Raw genomic sequence first — 18526 nt, forward strand, 5'->3', positions numbered from 1 at the left:
AACAATGAGTTTGGTGCTAAAATTGGCATTGACCATCTCATATATCTCCTGCTTGCCACTCATATCTGACAGGCATTGACATTTCTCGGCATGAACCCTGGCGGAGCATAAAGTTCGAAGTCTATTGTATGTCTTATATAAATCTGAAATGATCCTAAGATAATTGATCTTGTTCAGGGACTTCATCGACGCAATGAAACTCATTCACTTATCCAGCTTTCTCACTCTACTTTTTATTTCCAGGGCTGTGGCCCTGCCCGAGAGCGGCAACGACACTGTTCTGTCAAAGTCACTCCACGAACGTGATGCCGCACTAAAGGCAACTCCCGATAGCATTTGTCATGCATATACTCTTCAAGCAGGAGAAACCTGCGCAGCCCTTGCCACGCGATACGGAATCACCACTGCCGATATTGAAACTTGGAACACCGGGGCTTGGGGTTGGACAGGCTGTAATAAAGTGAAGCAAGGTGACTTTATCTGTCTCAGCTCTGGAAATCATCCAATGCCAGTGGCTCTTCCGAATGCTATATGTGGTCCTCAGGTGCCTGGAACTGCACGTCCTGCCAGACTTTCTGATCTTGCCTCTCTCAACCCGTGTGTTTCTAGTCAATGTGTGAGTGCCAACATCTCTCTATCTCGTAACTCCTATTAACCATATCATAAGTGTTCCAAACTAGGTAAGTGCGGCACTACGAGTGAGTTTTGTGGTACAGGCTGTCTCTCCAATTGCAAACAGGCAGGTTCTCCTGCCAAAAAGAGTGCTTCTTCAGAAGCAACGGCAAAGCCTACAAAAGCAACCTCAAAGACCACAACCATCTTCACAGAATCGAGCTCAGTCACCAAGAAAAAAGCAGCCAAAACCACGAGCGAAGCACCAATCCCAAGGTGGCAAATAACAATCTACAAGGACAAAGGCTGTGAAAGCGAAGAGTACCTCTCAGTCCAAGGACACCATACAAGAGCAAACACAAGATGCATAAATCTCTCAGCCAATCTCAAAACAGACATCAATGACTACGAGACCTCGTGCCGGAAGTGGACCGACGGCGGTCTCAATTGGGGTAGCTGTAAAAGCCAAACTATTTCGAAGCCCAAGTCATACTTTATCACTGCTGGGCAATGCACAATCTATGGAGATCAAAATTGTGTTACGGAGTCGTACCAAGGGGACGTTAGGAATCCTGCGGCTGGCTGTCAATATCCGCAAGAGTTTGCTTGGTCTCCGGAGGATTTCGTGTCTATGAGGTGTTGGGATCCCACTATTCCGTCGACCGGGGGCGATACAAATGGTTGGTATCCGGATGCAGTTACCCACTGAAGAAAAAGATTGGAATTTGGTTTACATGAAGTATACGCTCTGATGGTATCCGTGATATATCTATCAATTTGTTGCACTAGATACACATTTTTGATATATTCTGGTTTCTTGTCTATGAAGCAGTAATAGGGGTCAAATATGAACTAAGTCAATATCAATTTATATTATATCAATTTTCATCCTACTACGCCCAAGAAATGTCAAGAAGAGTCGAGATGAACTATGGATGTGTTGGGTATTTCTGTGATATCGCTAGTTAAAACATAACGTCAAAGACAACAGGATTCTCCATCAACCAGCCAAGTGGTCGAGCAGTAACTCGGTCATTCTATCTTCCTTGGTCTAGTGGTGATGATTTCCGCTTGTCATTAAAACTGATAAGCGCGGGAGACCGGGGTTCGATTCCCCGAGGGAGAGTTTCTTTTTAGCACTTTTTTTTTGTTTGGCCGAACATTGCGCTTTTTCGATCTAATTTTTGTTTTATTTATGTCATTGAAATATTTCCATGATTCCATGGCCATTGCTTAGCCCATTTCTGAAAACCATAATGGAGGGTGATTCAGTGGGTAACCGCATACATGTGTTGTCCCCAGTCTAAGGTACTGGCGTGAGACAATACAAGAAAGATAGATACACTTCCAAGACATACCTTTAACAGAGAAAGCAGAAACACAGAAAGATACAGCCAGATCTTCCAGGCCGCTACTAGAAAAGAAAAAGAAAAAAAAAGAAAGAATGTCGACTTGAGATGCTCAGGGTGTTCCTTCCAAAGCAGTTCCCAGACAGCCTCACCTCCCTCTCTCATCATCCAGTCTGCATTTCTCCGCTGCCCTCTATTTCATCACGAACTGAACTTTCGCAGATCATACATTTGGATGCCTTCGCAACGGAAACCCAATCTCAGAACCTAAGTCATGGCCTTCTGGGTGGACTGGGAATTATGGGAGAAGCTCAGCGTGGTATGTCTTCACAACTTGAACTAAAGAACACGTCCACTAACCGCTTCATAAACAGGTACTGGCAATGCTGATTGTACGCGAAATCTTACCTGCAATACCCCAGACACACGGCTGACAGCATCTGCAGGCCCTAGTACTTGTGTACTCCTTTGGTGTCTTGGCCTACAACCGATGGATGATCCGCAAGTACACTGCAGAAGAGGCACACGCGAGAGAGCAAGAGGCCGAACTGTATCCAATGCTGCACAGAGACGACGTTCCCTTCGGTGCTCGGGCGTTGGAGAGTGGGATCGCAATCGAAGGAATCTGGGTTTCGAATCCCAACACACCATCCCACAGTCCCTGCCAACCCACAACACCAGTTGGAAGCCGGCCGGCCAGTCCAGCGCTGAGATTATCATCCAAAGCATCCGAAAGCCCCAAGTCGTCATTGGGATCCGAGTGTACTCTCATAAGCCCGAGACCCGTCCCTCCAGCTGGTCGACATGGAGTCCTCTCGCAGCTAGACTTAGCCTCTGCCGGATTTTCCTATGAATCCAAGGAACATGCGTTTTCAAGTCGAGCAAGCTTGCCGATCAATCCCAATGCCCTCCGCATGTCGCCTGTACAGGAGGAGAAGCTGGTTAGTGTAAAAGACACAACGCGCAGCCAGAGGCGTGCCAGTTTCCATACTCGGATCTTCAGCTCAAGCCGCCATTCCGAGGTCAAAGATCATAGCGTGGGTTCTGATGGTACAGATGAAATGGACCATGCTTCAACGGAGAATAATAGGGTATCTCGGTTTACCCGTAAGACAGAAATATGACAGCAGCCACTGGAACGGAAACTAATGCGAATTCTCCTATAGGAACCCTTCGCCGGCGATCATCAGAAGAGTTCCGACGCAAGATGAGCCGGATCTTCAACGAGAACATCCAGATGGGCGAGCCGGCCGACCATCTTGAATTCAATCCAACTCTGCAGGAGTACCAGAAACGGAATTTGCGAAAGTCGCTGCTTCGTCCTTTCCGTCCGTGGATGAGCTCCGCTGGAAATGAGGCGCATTGAGGCACATTCTCCGAAAAAGGGAGGCCGTCTCCCCAGGAAATCTGGACTGCGCGAAGATAGACCTTCACATTGAGACCTTCGACAGTTGCTCTCTGGTCTCGACACATCTAGCATTGATTGCGGTCCAGCGCTGCGATACATGGCGCAGTTGAACACTTGGTCTTGCGCGAGCTCCAATTGACATGGAAGAAACATATTTTAGTGGAAGCATGGAGTTGTCTTCTCAATGGGGGCGGAATTGTATTCTTAGACCTTTGCAAATTGACCTTGACATTGAAGTCCGCATATCAACAGTAGATGGATTACCTCACAAAACATGAGACACTCCCTCCACTGATGCGAGTTATCGATGGTAAATGTTCGCGAAATAGAACACACATCGAAATATTGTGATTTCTCCAAATCAGGCAAGGCCAAGGCAGCAGCCCACGTGATCTCGCGATTCCATCAACGCGTCGAGGGGAATTGTTGACCCAAAGACAATTTGCCACAACTCGACTTTTCACTCGGGTGACTGTCTGTTGAATCACTACCTGCGACGCTGGTATTGATAGCCTGGTTCAAGAGAAGAAATCACCACCGCATGCGAATAATCTCACACGAACGCGTCTCTCAGACCCGCGCCTTGGAGCCTCAAGTGTCCTCAAAAGAGACAGACAGATACCCCCGGAATCAATATATCCGAGGAAAACCCTGCCATGATGGAAGGACAAGAGCAATTCGATGAAAGTGGACTTCCTGGCCCCGGTGCCCCAACCCCGCTCTCTGCGCTGGATGTGAGTCAATGTTTCGTGCTCTTGCTATGTGCTTTTAGACTAGATTGCTGATGCTTGCTCCGATAGGGCGTTGCCGGCTTGACCGGGAGGGATATCAAGCTGTTTGTGGATGCAGGGTACCACACCGTCGAGGCTGTCGCCTACACGTACGTTTCCCATGACCGTCGGGTTCATTGTAGTTACGAGACTCTGGAAATCGCTCTCTTCTCTCACTCTTGCTAACATGTCTTGGAACCTTCAGGCCCAAGCGGTTGTTGGAACAGATCAAGGGTATTTCGGAACAAAAAGCCACCAAGATCCTAGTAGAGGGTAAGCCCACCCCGAGTCTGGCAGAGTTGTTGCTTGAAGATCAGATTGCTGATGAGAATGAATTACCCAGCTGCCAAATTAGTACCAATGGGTTTTACAACGGCAACGGAAATGCACGCCAGGCGAAGTGAGCTCATCTCCATCACGACGGGATCCAAGCGACTCGACACACTTCTGGGAGGTGGTGTTGAAACGGGGTCAATCACAGAGATTTTTGGAGAGTTCAGAACGGGTAAGAGTCAGATCTGCCATACGCTCGCAGTGACCTGCCAGCTGCCGTTCGACATGGGTGGCGGTGAAGGCAAGTGTCTCTACATCGATACAGAGGGAACATTCCGACCTGTGCGTTTGCTCGCAGTCGCACAGCGATACGGTCTCGTCGGCGAGGAAGTCCTGGATAATGTTGCATATGCCCGTGCATACAACTCGGATCATCAGCTGCAGCTACTCAACCAAGCATCGCAGATGATGTGCGAGACACGGTTCTCACTGCTGATTGTGGACTCGGCGACGTCTTTGTACCGAACGGATTTCAATGGCCGTGGTGAGCTCTCCTCACGGCAGACACATTTGGCCAAGTTCATGCGAACCCTGCAACGCCTCGCAGACGAGTTCGGTATTGCGGTTGTTATTACCAACCAGGTTGTTGCCCAGGTTGATGGTGGACCCAGTGCTATGTTCAATCCGGATCCTAAGAAGCCCATTGGAGGTAATATCATTGCACACGCCAGTACGACTCGACTCAGTCTGAAGAAGGGCCGTGGTGAGACTCGTATTTGCAAGATTTATGACAGTCCTTGTCTTCCCGAGAGTGATTGTCTCTTCGCTATTAACGAGGATGGTATTGGTGACCCCAATGAGAAGGATCTGGAGGATAAATGAGCGGAACATTCTTTGTCTGCGACACGATATTAGTGACTTGATGAGCATCCCTCAGTTTCATTTCTTTAGTGCGGTCTGCAACATTTCAGCGTTTAAAATTCGTATCTAATAGCATTGAATCTATTATGAATAACATTGTTGCTTCATTGTGACTGGCGTGTATTTGCCCGATAGTGTAAAGGACCTGGGATGTATAAATCGAGGAGAGGAAAAGTTACATATGGTAAGCTAGAAATCGAGGCTGAAGTGAAATATATACAGAAAATACAAACAATGAACCATCAATCAGAAAATAAAAAAATTAGAGAAACGCAGTCAAGAATGATCTCCAGTGCAAAGTTTCGCTTTATCGCGCCAAGACTTTGTTTTTTGAGAGCTCCAGCTTCCCGCCCTGCAACACTTCCCTTCAACATTGCCATGGAGTTCTGAGCTGACTCTGGAACCCCGCGTCAATCGATCATGGCGAGAATCTACAAAGACTCAAGGGTCGATCTTCGGCCATACTCGCCGACCACGGTCGCCAATATCCAGTTCCCAGCCAACGACGGCGGCCTGATCAGTCGCCCACGCTTTTCAATCTCCTTCACCCCCGAGCAACCCCCGATCGCCAAGGACGAAGATGAATTCGCCAGACGTTACCTCGCGACACAGGGAGAGGTCTACTTCCGCAAACGCAGAGTCTACCCGCGGACGTTCTTGTGGAGGGTCATCAACGACAACAAGGTGTTGGAGATCCATTGCGCGGACTTGACGAAGGGCGGGACGGAGGTCTATGAGTACAATGTGACTCTGCGACTCGATTTCCAGGAGCAGATTCTTCCCCATGGAGTTGCATTGGCGGATCCCGAGGATCACGAAATCCTCAATGTCTTTGTGATTACCGCCTCCAAGACCCTGCACACCCTGTCTCTACGCCCCGAGTTCTTCCGTCGGACCTCTTCGATCGATGAGAATGTGAGGGATTGGTGCAAGACCTTTTCTCCTGCCCCGTTGGCCTTTTCGCATCCCCACCGGCTGCACGCGAGCAGCCCCCTGGAGCTGTTCATCTCTCTGGACAATGGCGCGCTCTTGCGGCTGACGCGGAGAGCTGGCGATGATGGTGAGTGATTGTGTCTGCTTTCTGCTCCTTTCGCGACTCGAGTTCTGACTAACCCTTTTTTCTAGGTTCGCACTGGTCTCCTCTTACCTTCGACGAACGGACATGGGGTTCTTCGATTCGTGGCCTTGTGAAATGGAACGCAACTTCCTCGGTCAGACACGATGGACGAAACCTCGATTTGAATGTCGCAAACGCCATTGCCACTACCTCGGACGAGACTTACGTTTTCGCGATTTGTCTGAACCACACTTTGAAAATCTGGAATCTCGCGACGAACAAGCAAGCGGCAACAAAGGATCTCCTGGGACGCTCACTGCAAGACCCGGATATTGTGCCATACACTTTGAACCCCGCCGAAACATCATTCATGCGTGTCTTCAATGCCGAGCGGGCAATGGACGGAGGACATCGCTTCTATGTTGTCACATATTCGCCTTTCGAGGATGGCAAGTTCAAGTTCTGGGCAGTCAAGGGTGGTCTCACCTCTGATCTGATAATTGAGGAACTTTTCCCCGAGAGTGTTTTCCGGCCCGTGGATCCCGATGTCACGGGTAACATGTTCTGGAGCATCGCTGATTTCCAGGTCAAGTCCCGGGAAGAAGGCAAGGGAATGGAGTTATGGGTTCTCTGGAGAAACCATGGTCTATACCAACTCTACACTTTGCATTTCAACCTTCAAACCCTGGTTAAAGATTGGTCCAGCAATTGGGTTTCAACAACATTCGAAACCCATAGACAACAAGCACCACCATCTCTGGTAATTGACGATGTGGTGGACCCCACCGAAAAATGGCTTCAATACCTCTTGCAGCCGCACAGATATCTTCCCGAGGTCCTTGAGACCGCTTTGACTGTTTATCAAGAAGCTATCAAGCCTCTTTCGTCAGCTTCATCTGCACCGAAGAAGAACGTTCCATTGGCCGAACGACTCTGCTCGACGATAGCAACAGCAGTCTCGCTTCGCAAATTTGCCGACGATGAGATGGACTTCACTCGATTCTGCACGGACACTGACTCTAAGTGGCGCCAGTTCTGGCAAGTCGCGGAGGATCTCAACAAGCGCCGATTCGAACCTGTTTCTCTGACCTACGACTCATACACCGATATGCCATGGCTGCTTCTGTCAGACTCCTGCGCTGTCATTCGGGAATGCAGCATCACTGAGTTGCTTCTGCACAATTCTAATACGGAACTGAGTGATGGAGTGCCCAATATGACCGATCGCTGGAGGCATCGAAACGTGACTAGAGAGCTTGGCCCGTGCTATGATACAGCCTCCGCCTTGATGAAGGTGGCGTCTGATTTCCGGAAGAGATTCTCCCCCGAGCTCGAGGGTGCGTGTCGGGCTGCTCTTCATGCCGAAATCTTTTCCGAGCCCTCATCATCGATCACGGACCGCATGGAGACTTTCCGCGAGCGATGCGACTTTGTGAACGGAATTTCCAACAAAGCCTTTGACACCCTAGATGCTGCGCTGAGCGAACATATGAAGACAGATTGTCTCCCCATGGACGTATTCAATGCCATAATCCATACCGCCGCGCTTCACTTTTGTGGAGAAGACTCGGAACTTGCTTCAACCTACTTTGGTGCCCGAGTTCTGGTCAGTGGTGCCCAGGAGACTATCTCTATCATGCGCCAGATGTTCTTCGATTTGTTAATTCTAGTCACCTTTGTGGATGGCGAATGGGAACAAAACTCCAAGTCGGACTTCAATGCGGCAGACCTTTTTTCCACCATGGTTGACCTCCTACGAGAGTATGAGATGATGGACTGGCTCAGTTCGAATGTCCGCAAATGCCCCGATAGTGCCCCAAAGGTACGGAATGACTTGTCAACACCCAGCCGTTCTCTGAAGGACCGTAATGCGACCAACAAGAACCAACGGACCGCAACTATTCTCGAAGATCTGTTTGTCACCGATATCAAGCCCCAGCAAGCCATTGACTCCCCGCAAAGCTACACTTTGACCCTGGGGATCAGAGATGTTGTCGCGTGGATCACCCGCGAGGGCGAAGTCAATTACCAGAACGCCGTTGCCCACATTCAATGTGATCTCATCGCGAAAAACAACATTGATCTTGCATGGGATTTCTCTCGCTTCCAAGCAAGCACTTCGTGGTCGACTTATGTCAAGGGTCGCTTACATGTGGCCATGTCCGAATTCGATACTGCGGCTATCTACTTCCGGAAGGCAGCTTACTTGCTCTGTATGTATTTGATTATGCCCTCTTGTTAACGCAGTTCACTAACTCTTCACAGCTTCCGGAAAGCCAATGGGCAACCTTTCCGACGTGTCAGCAGAGCTCCTGGACCTCCTTGATGTCGATTGCTTCCACAACGGCCTTGCGAAATACTACCAGCACATCCTTTCCATATTTGAAAAGGCGCGCTCGTATTCGCATGTCGCGGACTTTGCCAGCCTGGCGCTGCAGGCCCTCGACTCGGAAATGGGAGCCGAACACGACTCCGAATACCCGGCTATGCGCGACGATCTCCTGTCTCGACTGTTCACGGGAGCCCTCAAGACTTGCCAGTTTGACCAAGCATACTCCGCCCTGGCCAAACTGCAGGATATCAAACTGCAAAAAACAGAGCTGACCGAGCTTGTTTCCACCATCTTGGCTGTCTCCGGCCCTGGCACCGCAGGCCTCAAGCAGATCCTCCGTTTCCCCACCTCTCTCGTGCCAAGCATCGCCTCTTTCATCGACGAGATCCTCGTCCACCTCACCCGCAAACAGAGCACCTACGCCTCGTGGCTAGATGCCGACAACAACACAGTCGAAACCTCCCCCGACTACAACCGCATCCTGCAGGCCTACCGCATTGCCCGCAATGACTACCGCGGCGCTGCCGAGATCGCCTACCGCAATGTTCAGCGCCTCCGCAATGCCCGCGACGCACCGTCATCAGCCCTCGTCCACAAAGGCAAGGATCGCGATGAATCCCGTCCCCCAGTCGAAGAAGACGATGCTGAAAGCAAGGAAATCCGCCACGAGCTCCTGTCACTAATCAACCTGCTCGCATGCGTTGACAAGAGCGAGGCCTACATCCTAGTCGAGAATGGTCCTTCAATCAACGCCCCGAACGCAGAAAGACGCCAGAGCACAACACATACCGACGAAGACGTCTTCATGGAGGATGCCAACGCATCCACACACAAACGCCACTCCAACACCGTCGCCTTCGCACCTACCCACCACAGAGGCAACAGCAAATCGTCACCAATCGACCGGCGCGACAGTCTAGTCTCCTTTGAGGTCCCACCCACAAACCACCTACTCAAGCGTCGCATCATCGTCACGCTCGAGCACCTCCGTCGCGAATTCCAGTCCGAGCTCGACCGCGTTAGTCGCATTGAGCGTGGTGACTGGGAGTTTGGTCTTCTGGGCGAAGAGGAGGATGAGGATTTCGATAATGATGAAACGATGGTTTTGTAGTTGAGGCAGCGTTCGACTCGGGGGTCTTTTCTATCTATGACTTGTGACTTGCATTTTAGGCCGAGGGGTTTTTATTTGCCTCTTTTATTCGCTTTTTGAATTTGATCTTTTGCCCAATGTATGGTACTCCTATTGGTGTTTTCTCATTATCACTTCTTTGCTTTAGGCTAGTCTTGTATCTTTTGGACGGGTACAAAATAGGATGTGAATTTTTGTGTCGCTTTTTTTGTTGGTAGGCGTAGTGGGGATTCGGATTTGGGCTTCAGTCTACACTTTCTACAGGCCATGATAAATATTGCTATCATATTGACATTGGAGTTTCAGGATTAGAGCTGCTTTATTCTTGTTTTCCAAACCTAGTGGTTTGTGATAAAAACGGGAGGAGGGTGTTACGGTACGTGCGGTGGATGGACACTGTAGATTAAGTTATATATTACTGCTTCACAAGAAAAATAACCAGACGATGTCTCAACTCCGATTGACAGCATCATAAACTTGGAAATAAATTCAAATTATCATATTGTTTCAATAATATTATTACTGATACACTCTCTCGATAAAAATCCCGGATAATTAGAGAGAGGTTCTACGTCTACACGTAACTTGGCGCTTCATCGAAGGAATGCAACACCGCCTACCAATCATGCAACTGTTCGATCTAGGTTATTTTCCTTCTTTCAAAAAGCACACACAAAATTAAGAAGTCTTATGAAATATCCAATTGATACTCTCGATTATAATTAAGAGTAGACCCATAGAAGGGTTAAGTATAGTTCCAAGTACCATCTCATCCCAATCCCACCATCAATGTAAAATAATTTCAAAGATAGTCAAGAAAGGCATTGCAATCATGATTCCCCCAAGAAAAGACATAAACAGAGAAACAGCATTATACAACGCAAAACAACGAAATAACACAGAAAGTCAGTATGTCGATGTCGATATGTACCTCAAGAGCAAAGAGAATGTAGATGATTGACGCGCCAAAAAAGACAAGAACAAGACGCTTCAATCTGTGCAGGTAGGTGGTGCAGGTATAGGCGCAAAAACAATCAGACAACCGAGCCCGTGGAAAATAATAACAAGCGGATAAGAGCCAAATAAACAAATATGGAGTGGAGGGGGAGAGAGACATCAATCCGACTCCTCCGTTGCCATAGCACTAGCATACAGCTTGCTAAAGTGCGACTTCGGCTCTGTTAGGAGGACATACGGCTCGCCGTTCTCGACGATGCGCCCTGCATCCAAGACGACGATGCGATCGAAGTCGAGGATGGTATCGAGTTTGTGGGCGACGGCGATGATGGTGTGATTACAGAATTTCTCCCTGATGACGCGTTGCATGATTTCATCTGTCTTGGTATCGATGCTGTGGTTTCCGTTAGTCAAAATGTCCAAGACAGAGACGTAGACAGAGACAAGAGACACAGCAAGGGATGTTGAGATGTGAGATGTGGAGACAAGGCATAGATCGCAAAGGCTAAAAGGGACTTGCGCTCGGATCCAACCGCCTCATGCAGGGGGCGTTGAGCCATGACCGCAATATGAATATGTTGCGCAGTGGAGACGTGTGGAGCATGAGATGCGAGGGGGATCGCTGTGCGTGGGCTGGAATAGGAAGGTCTGAGACTTACTTGCTGGTTGCTTCATCCAGGATGAGGATGTTGCCCGGGCGAAGGAGGGCGCGGGCAAGGCAGAAGAGTTGCTTCTGGCCGTGCGAGAGGTGGATCTCATCAATGTCGGTGTCCAGGGTGCCTTTTTCTTGGATTGCTGGGAGGAGCTGCACGCTTTTGAGTGCGGTCTGGATGTCTTGGTCGGTGCAGGCCCCGGTTGGGTCGGCATTTAGGCGGACACTGCCTTTGAACAGGAGGGAGTCTTGGGAGACGCCATTGATGCGCGAGCGAATCTCGCGTCGGGGGAGATTGGTTAGGTCGACCCCGTCCACGGTGATGGTGCCGCTGGTCAATTCCATCATTCGGAAGATACTCATGATCATTGAGGTTTTGCCGCTGGTGGCTTGTTAGCTCTGTGTAGGTGAATTGTCTGGACTGTTTATTCTTACCTTCCTGTTCGACCGCAGATCCCGACTTTCTCGCCGGCCTTAACGGTGAGTGAGACATCATTGAGAACTGGCTCGGAAGGTCTGATTGAGTCTGTGTTAGCATGATGATAGTGTGAAGTAGAAGTAGAATTCATACCTGTATGCTGCAGAGACGGAGTGGAAGCTGACTGCACCATTGGCCGGCCAGTTGGGAGGCACATCGCCGTCTTCACCGGGCTTATCTTCCGACTCAACTGTCTGAGTGAAGTCCTTGATACGCTGAATAGACCCAATGTGAGTCTCCAAGTTGGTCCAGAAGGTAACCAGAAGCTTGATGCTCTGACTGAACTGAATAACGTTCAATAGAGCAACACCAACATAGCCAGCACTGAGAGTAGATCCACGGAGAGCAACAACCAGGATAATGAGAAGGACAGCGATGCCAGCTACAACCATATCCAGCGAGAGAGTAAGCCAGCGCTGGATAGCAAACATGAAGTAAAAGGGCCGTTGCGAGTGATCCAATAGAGCAATGTTCTTCTTCTCCATAGCATGCTGCCATCCAAAGGCACGCAGAGTGACAAGACCCTGAAGACAGTCGGTGAAGTGCGAGTACAGCGGAGCCTTAGCCTCAAGATCCAGGTAACGGAGCTGGCGCGAGGTACGCAGGTACATCTTCTGGATCATGAACAAGATACCGAGAACGATCGGGAAAGAGATTGCCGCGTATTTTGAAGAAACTCCAATGAGCGCCATCTGTGCTAGACAAAGGAACAAGGTAGCAACAGTGTTGATAGCAGCAATGGGAAGCTCCATATCGATGAGCATCAAGTCCTGACTGAACCTGTTGAGAATTGATCCGCTGTCGGTATTGGAGAAGAACAACATGGGCGCACCGAGCACAGTCGTCAACAACTTGCGGTGGAAGCTCTCGCCCGACTTGGGGACCATGGTAATAATCATCTGCCAGGCGCCGACGAGCAAAGAAATCATGCTGAGACAGCCAAGCATCACGTAGATACCGAGATAGTAACCGATCTCCTGCTTGGGGTGTGCGGTGTCAGACTGAGCCCACCACTTCATCCAAATGCTGGGGAAAGAGATGCAGAAGATGAAGCTGGCCATGGCGACCATGAACACGATGGCCGGAAGCCATCCGATGGCATCGATATAGTAGGTGTAAATTCCGAGATCGCCGCCAGTATCGCGATGCTCTGGCTCTTCGGCCATTGCCTCCTTTTCTTTCTGGATAGTGTCTATGCTGCTGTAGCTTGGGGAATCAGAGAATCTCTTCGGCTTGTAATCCCAGTCAGGCGAACCAAGACCGAAGCTTGAGACGTATCCACCGGTCTTGTTCAGAGCAGGGAAGTTTCCTTGTTCACTGATGCGGCCTGTAGTGTCCATGACGACGATGTGATCAGAGTAAGGAAGACGTTTGACGGAAGACGAAGCTACAATAGTGGTAGCACCGATCTCTCTGAGGAGCCCGACGCTTCCGAACAGGTTGTGGAAGATGTGGTTCTCGGTGGTAGCGTCAAGGCCACTGAGGGCATCGTCGAGGATAATGATGTTTCTCCGAGCATAGACTGCCCGAGCAAGTGCAATACGTTGGCTTTGTCCTCCACTGAGCGCAATACCCTTGCTGCCAATAACAGCCGCATCTCCACGAGGGAACTGTGCAAGATCTTCTTCCAGAGCGCAGGCTTGAATCACAGAGGCATACCATCTGGGATCGTAGTCAGACATTGCAACGATACTATCCTTGATAGTACCGTTCATGTGCCAGGGCGTCTGATCGCAGAATGCGACACTGGGAGTAGATAGTTCAACCTGGCCCTCTGAGCAAGGGACCTCTCCAAGAAGGGCCTTGAGCAGTGTAGACTTGCCACATCCAGATGATCCAATAAGCATTGTAAAGCTACCCCGAGCAACAGTCAATGTGATATCCTTCAGAATCGGGTCTTTGTCGGCATCCCAGCCGAAGCTTCCATTCTGAATCATCACGGCATTAGCCATTGAGGAGGGTCTGCGAGTGTGCTTAAAGGATTCAACAGAGTCGGAGTTAATAGAAGAAGAAGATAGGTTGAGATCATCAGACTTGTTAAGCAGTCGCTTCTCGCCGAGATCATTGAGTATCAGGGTCTGAGAGGCTCGGCGTCTGCGATCGGAGTGATCTTCCTTATCCAAGAACTGCTGAATACGTTGGAAAGATCCAAGAGCACCGGCAAAAGACATCAATGCCATGACCAGAGTCAAGAGAGGATCCGCGAGAAGGGAGAATAGGGACAGAGACGTGAAGACCCGAGAGACACTCAGGGGGTTGCTTGAAATGCCGACATAGACACCGAAGGTGAAGATCGGAGCAAAGATGCGAGTCAACCAACCGAAAGCCATGTTGTAAACGAGAAGGGTACGGAATTTCTTGGAGATATCCAGCTCGTCCAGCCGGAGACCATGCACGAACTTCATGAAGGAGTCCTGCAGACCGAGCATCTTGACGCCCTTGATGGACCCAAGCATGCCGGAAGTAGACGAAATACGTCTCTCAATGGCCTCAAGCCACTTCGCTTGCCTGGCAACCACAAAGGACATACCGACCAATGATCCGATCAGAGCGAAGAGGGCAACACACACGGGAACAACGCAGGAGACTCCAAGCTGGCGCTCTAGGAGGTAAATGGCCAAAGCAATCTCGACGGAGTTTGCCCAGATTTCGTGCATTGTTTGCCAGCCCTGAGTGATGCGCTCGACGTCTGCACTCATTAATGTGACCGAGTTGGCAGGGTCGGTGTCAGTAAGAGTCAGGCAGCTGGCTTTTTTGTAGAGCATCGTGATGAGGATTCCTCGGACCATGGTGATTCCACGGTAAGTCAAGTGTTGATACTGACCCATTGAAATTCCAAGTCCACAGTACACCATAATATAAGCGCCAATCAGCCCGTAACCAACATTGTTGGAGTCGTTGTTCTCGGGGGAATTGAAGAAAGACAGAGATCTCTCAAGAAGCAAAGGCTGACAGAAGTTGAAAGCCACAACACATGCTCGGGCGGGTACACCTGCAAGCAAAGGCCATTTGGCAGCCTTGAGTGCCTCCAGTTGCAAAGTGTTGGGAGATTTCTTAATCACTGAATCAAGTTAGCAAGCTATGTTCAGCATATACTAGACAAAGATATTACCTTTGCTCCATGTTTCTTCAAATTTGGCGAACAGGCGCTCAGAGCTCAGCTCCTTGTCCAAGACAGACAAGTCATCCACACGAAGGAAGCTGTTAAAGCCAATCTTGAAGAGAGGATTCAGCCACCAGAAAACCGCGCGACTATAGAAACCAGCTGTTGCTTCTGGCGGGTAACTGGCGTATTTCGATTTGAGAATGTGCCTCTTCTCAATAGCCTCAAGCATGAAAAGAACAAGTTTGACAGCTACCGCTACTGTAGTAACAATAGCAATGATCTCATTGAATGAATCCACGCGGCGCAGCCATAAAGTTCGAGACCGGGCAATATCGAAAAGCAGGCTGCAGAAGAGGTAGGTGTTTAAAATAAACGATGGTCTCACGGATCGCGTGTGCTCTGCATATGAGAGTAAACCGAGCATGAGCACACCGACAGTCAGAAGTGCATTGGCTGCAATGGAAGCCTTCGTTCTGTCGGCTGCTGGAAGAGACCATAAAGCTATCTGGGCGATTTGGAGCGCTACCAATCCCAACCAAGCTGCCTGTCATAGGGAAAACACACGCATTAGATAAGAATAGTTCCCGATGCCTGGTTAAACATTTCAAATCCGACGGTGTTCGCTGCGATTGGAAAAAAGCAAAGAGAAGTGCGCCACTTACAAGCTTGACGAGAAGCAACCATGATCCAACAAATTTGTTCCGTTTTTGTGAAAGGTGCCAGAGACGAACAGGAATGACAATTAGCATTAAGACAATAGGTAAGATCTCAAGAATAGTTTCTTCGAATAAAAGAGAGAAGTCGAAACCCCCGCGGCACGATCCAGCATCAATACGCATAGTGTTGTCCAGATCGCGGCACGACGGCCCTGAAGAGAGAGAGGATGTCATGTCTAATCCTGAACCACCTGTCGACGAAGGATGGTTGAAGAGAAGAGAGACTCGAGAAACGAGCGGGGAATTAGGAGAAAAATGCAATAAATGAAAGCAAACGAATGTATGGAGTCAAAGCAGATGCATTAGGGAAAGTTTAGGCCTTTAGTCTGGAATTGGATGCATCTAAAAGCGACATTAGAATCCTACTTCTACTAGCCGCAGTCCCCATAGAAGGTACATAGGAGTCAACTAGGTCTTGTATCCCTCTTGCAGGAGCTTACTACATCTAGGAGGATTACAGCCCTGAGCTCGCCTTGATGAGCCTTGCCACTGGCTCCCTGCACCAGAGTGGACATGGGATTAAAGACTTGATGCAATCATCTTACAATGCAAATACTAGCCATGTTCTATGAGCTCATCTAGACTTCTGTTGCTATGTCCTTTCCTGTATGGCGACCCATTGAGCTGCACCTCACAGGGGCAATTGGGTATATTTCGGGCTCTTTTCTATGGCTATTTTTCCTCTTGGAGTTTGGATTGTAATTTCATGCCCCCACTTGCTCATTCGAATGTGGTCATGTTGACTTAAAGCTCAGTTTACTGTGAATTTATGTCCCCCTTGGGGATGTGGGGGATGCAGAGGCACCAATAGCTTTGTTCCCCCTGGAGTCAGAAAGTAACACCTCTGAGAGGTATATCCCGACCAACACGAGGTGAAAAGTGTGACCTTGCATGAAGGACTAATTATAGTCTCAGTGGCCAATTGTATGTCCAGGAGATCTCCCTTTCCCCTTTGGCCAAATCCCGTGTCTGGAACTAGGGCAAGCTAACTTTGGATTCATGCGAGGGCGGTTCCCCTAGTATGACGGGAGATCCTTTTGGATTCCGAGTGAAACCGAACGCTAACTTATTTTTATTTTATTTTTGTTATTTTTGTTATTTTTTGTTATTTTTTTGCTTTCCTCTGACCGCATGGCATTGTGGTGAGATGCATACACGAGTAAGAATGACTCGAATAACTCGGTGAAGCAGAGTTTCGGATGGATCTACATTGAGAAAAGGAAGACGAGTTTCACGCGAGTGACAACCCTTAACAGTCATGATCACAATTCTCATATTTACTCCACAGAATGCCCCACCTGTCATGACGACTTTTTGCTTCTTCTGACTCGCCGTAGTGGTTGCCACCAGGACTGAAGCTCTACATCCTGCCCGATGGTCCATTTTAACTGCTATAAAACAGACTAAAACTTGACCACCACAGTCCCTCGGATTTTCATGGGCTGGCGTCGGTGTCCTAGATTTCGATTGAGCCTGACCTAACGGGTGGGTATGGACATACATGTACGTGGAATCCTGCATGTTCCAAGATGTGGTGGCCAGAGTCGCTGGGCCAACCTGCAGGACTCGGGATCTGTACGTACAGTACAGCAGAGTCATTGGACAGGCTCGCATAGTGGAGGCCGACCGGGGTAAGCCCGGTTTTTTTTTGTGAAGCGTGGTTGATGGGTGGCAAATCCCATGCAGAAACATATGCAGGCGATTCCAAATCCCCCAACAATGCGGAGGGGCATGCTTTCGCATCTGTAGTAAGTTATACGGCTTTGTCATGTACAGTACAGTGTGCCTATTTAATTTATTCATGGGGCTCAAGCGATCGCAGATATTTCGAAAGTGACCTGTAATGCGGACGCCGGGTGGATCATAACAATGTTATTAACCTGTCAGGTCCCTTGTCCAATCTAGTTTAGCATCGGCGCCAGCCCGGGAGCTATCCTTAGCAATCCCGCACTAGCCCTGGTTAGCTCCGTCTAGTGCTCGCCAACCAAGCCTCCCGAAAGGCCACAAACCGGTTAGTTCGGGAGCCCAAGCCAAGGATCTTCGCGATTTACCACTAAACTTGGACGATTGGTGGGTCTCAGCCGGATCTAGCTGACAGGCAACATAGAAAACGCCTAACAGCTAGACGGCTCGACCCGAACAGGGGTAAGACGCCGATCAACATCGATCTGGAGGTTAAAATCTGAACCGGCGAGTGGAGAAACAACGACATATGTACGTTCCAGGTCCTCGTTGTTTGTGTCTATACGAGAACGATCAGGAGAAAAAGCAGGGAAATTTGGACAAGGTAAAAAAAAACCTGTAAGCGAGATAAAAGAAAAAGCAATGTAAGACCACATGGAGAGGTAGTAAAGTTGAAGCGCGTGATGCAAAAAGCAAGTATTAGCCACGATCGCAACATTTAGGAGAATTTTTGCTTCTTTGATAACAACAGTTCTCACAGATCTTCTGCAACAAAAATATTATAAGGAATAGGGGCTCTAAGGTGTAGCTGTTACTGTTCATGACATTGCCAAGTAGACAGGTCACGGGATAAAGCCACATCCCTTGACGACCCTTGCAGAAGCCACTGCTAGTGGCTTACGCCGTCACAACAAATCTGCGAACGATTTACAGATCATTTCATTACGTCTCTGACCCCTAGTTGCAATTAGATCGCAAGAATTACCGGCTTTGTCGTTTCGCCACCGATACTGTAGTTAGGGCTAGTCCACTAAGCCGATTATTCCTCCGAACGCCTATCTTTTCCTAAGAAATCTCTGTCAG

General features: G+C 49.1%; 4 protein-coding genes across 4 annotated transcripts; 3 read left to right on the forward strand and 1 right to left on the reverse strand.

Moving 5' to 3' along the window:
* Positions 1 to 2235: 2235 nt before the first annotated feature.
* Positions 2236 to 3327, forward strand: PENARI_c003G05044 (uncharacterized protein; the record flags this gene model as incomplete). The annotated part of the gene is made up of 4 exons (XM_022628353.1): positions 2236 to 2280; positions 2336 to 2353; positions 2408 to 3068; positions 3128 to 3327. 4 exons carry the CDS (start codon positions 2236 to 2238, stop codon positions 3325 to 3327), a joined length of 924 nt encoding a protein of 307 aa, XP_022492143.1.
* A 701-nt stretch (positions 3328 to 4028) lies between these two features.
* PENARI_c003G09282 (recombinase RAD51) lies at positions 4029 to 5294 on the forward strand (the record flags this gene model as incomplete). Its single annotated transcript, XM_022628651.1, has 4 exons — positions 4029 to 4103; positions 4170 to 4249; positions 4345 to 4412; positions 4483 to 5294. The coding sequence occupies 4 exons, from the start codon at positions 4029 to 4031 to the stop codon at positions 5292 to 5294; spliced, it is 1035 nt and encodes a 344-aa protein (XP_022491786.1).
* A 459-nt stretch (positions 5295 to 5753) lies between these two features.
* On the forward strand, positions 5754 to 9833 carry PENARI_c003G00836 (nucleoporin Nup120/160; the record flags this gene model as incomplete). Its single annotated transcript, XM_022628053.1, has 3 exons — positions 5754 to 6393; positions 6459 to 8603; positions 8656 to 9833. 3 exons carry the CDS (start codon positions 5754 to 5756, stop codon positions 9831 to 9833), a joined length of 3963 nt encoding a protein of 1320 aa, XP_022491386.1.
* Positions 9834 to 10967: 1134 nt separating this feature from the next.
* abcB (uncharacterized protein) lies at positions 10968 to 15793 on the reverse strand (the record flags this gene model as incomplete). The annotated part of the gene is made up of 6 exons (XM_022628048.1): positions 10968 to 11202; positions 11468 to 11842; positions 11896 to 11976; positions 12032 to 14999; positions 15051 to 15588; positions 15707 to 15793. 6 exons carry the CDS (start codon positions 15791 to 15793, stop codon positions 10968 to 10970), a joined length of 4284 nt encoding a protein of 1427 aa, XP_022491533.1.
* Positions 15794 to 18526: the final 2733 nt, after the last annotated feature.

The sequence above is a fragment of the Penicillium arizonense genome, assembly GCF_001773325.1.
Source record: "Penicillium arizonense strain CBS 141311 chromosome Unknown PENARI_contig003, whole genome shotgun sequence".
Classification (NCBI taxonomy): domain Eukaryota; kingdom Fungi; phylum Ascomycota; class Eurotiomycetes; order Eurotiales; family Aspergillaceae; genus Penicillium; species Penicillium arizonense.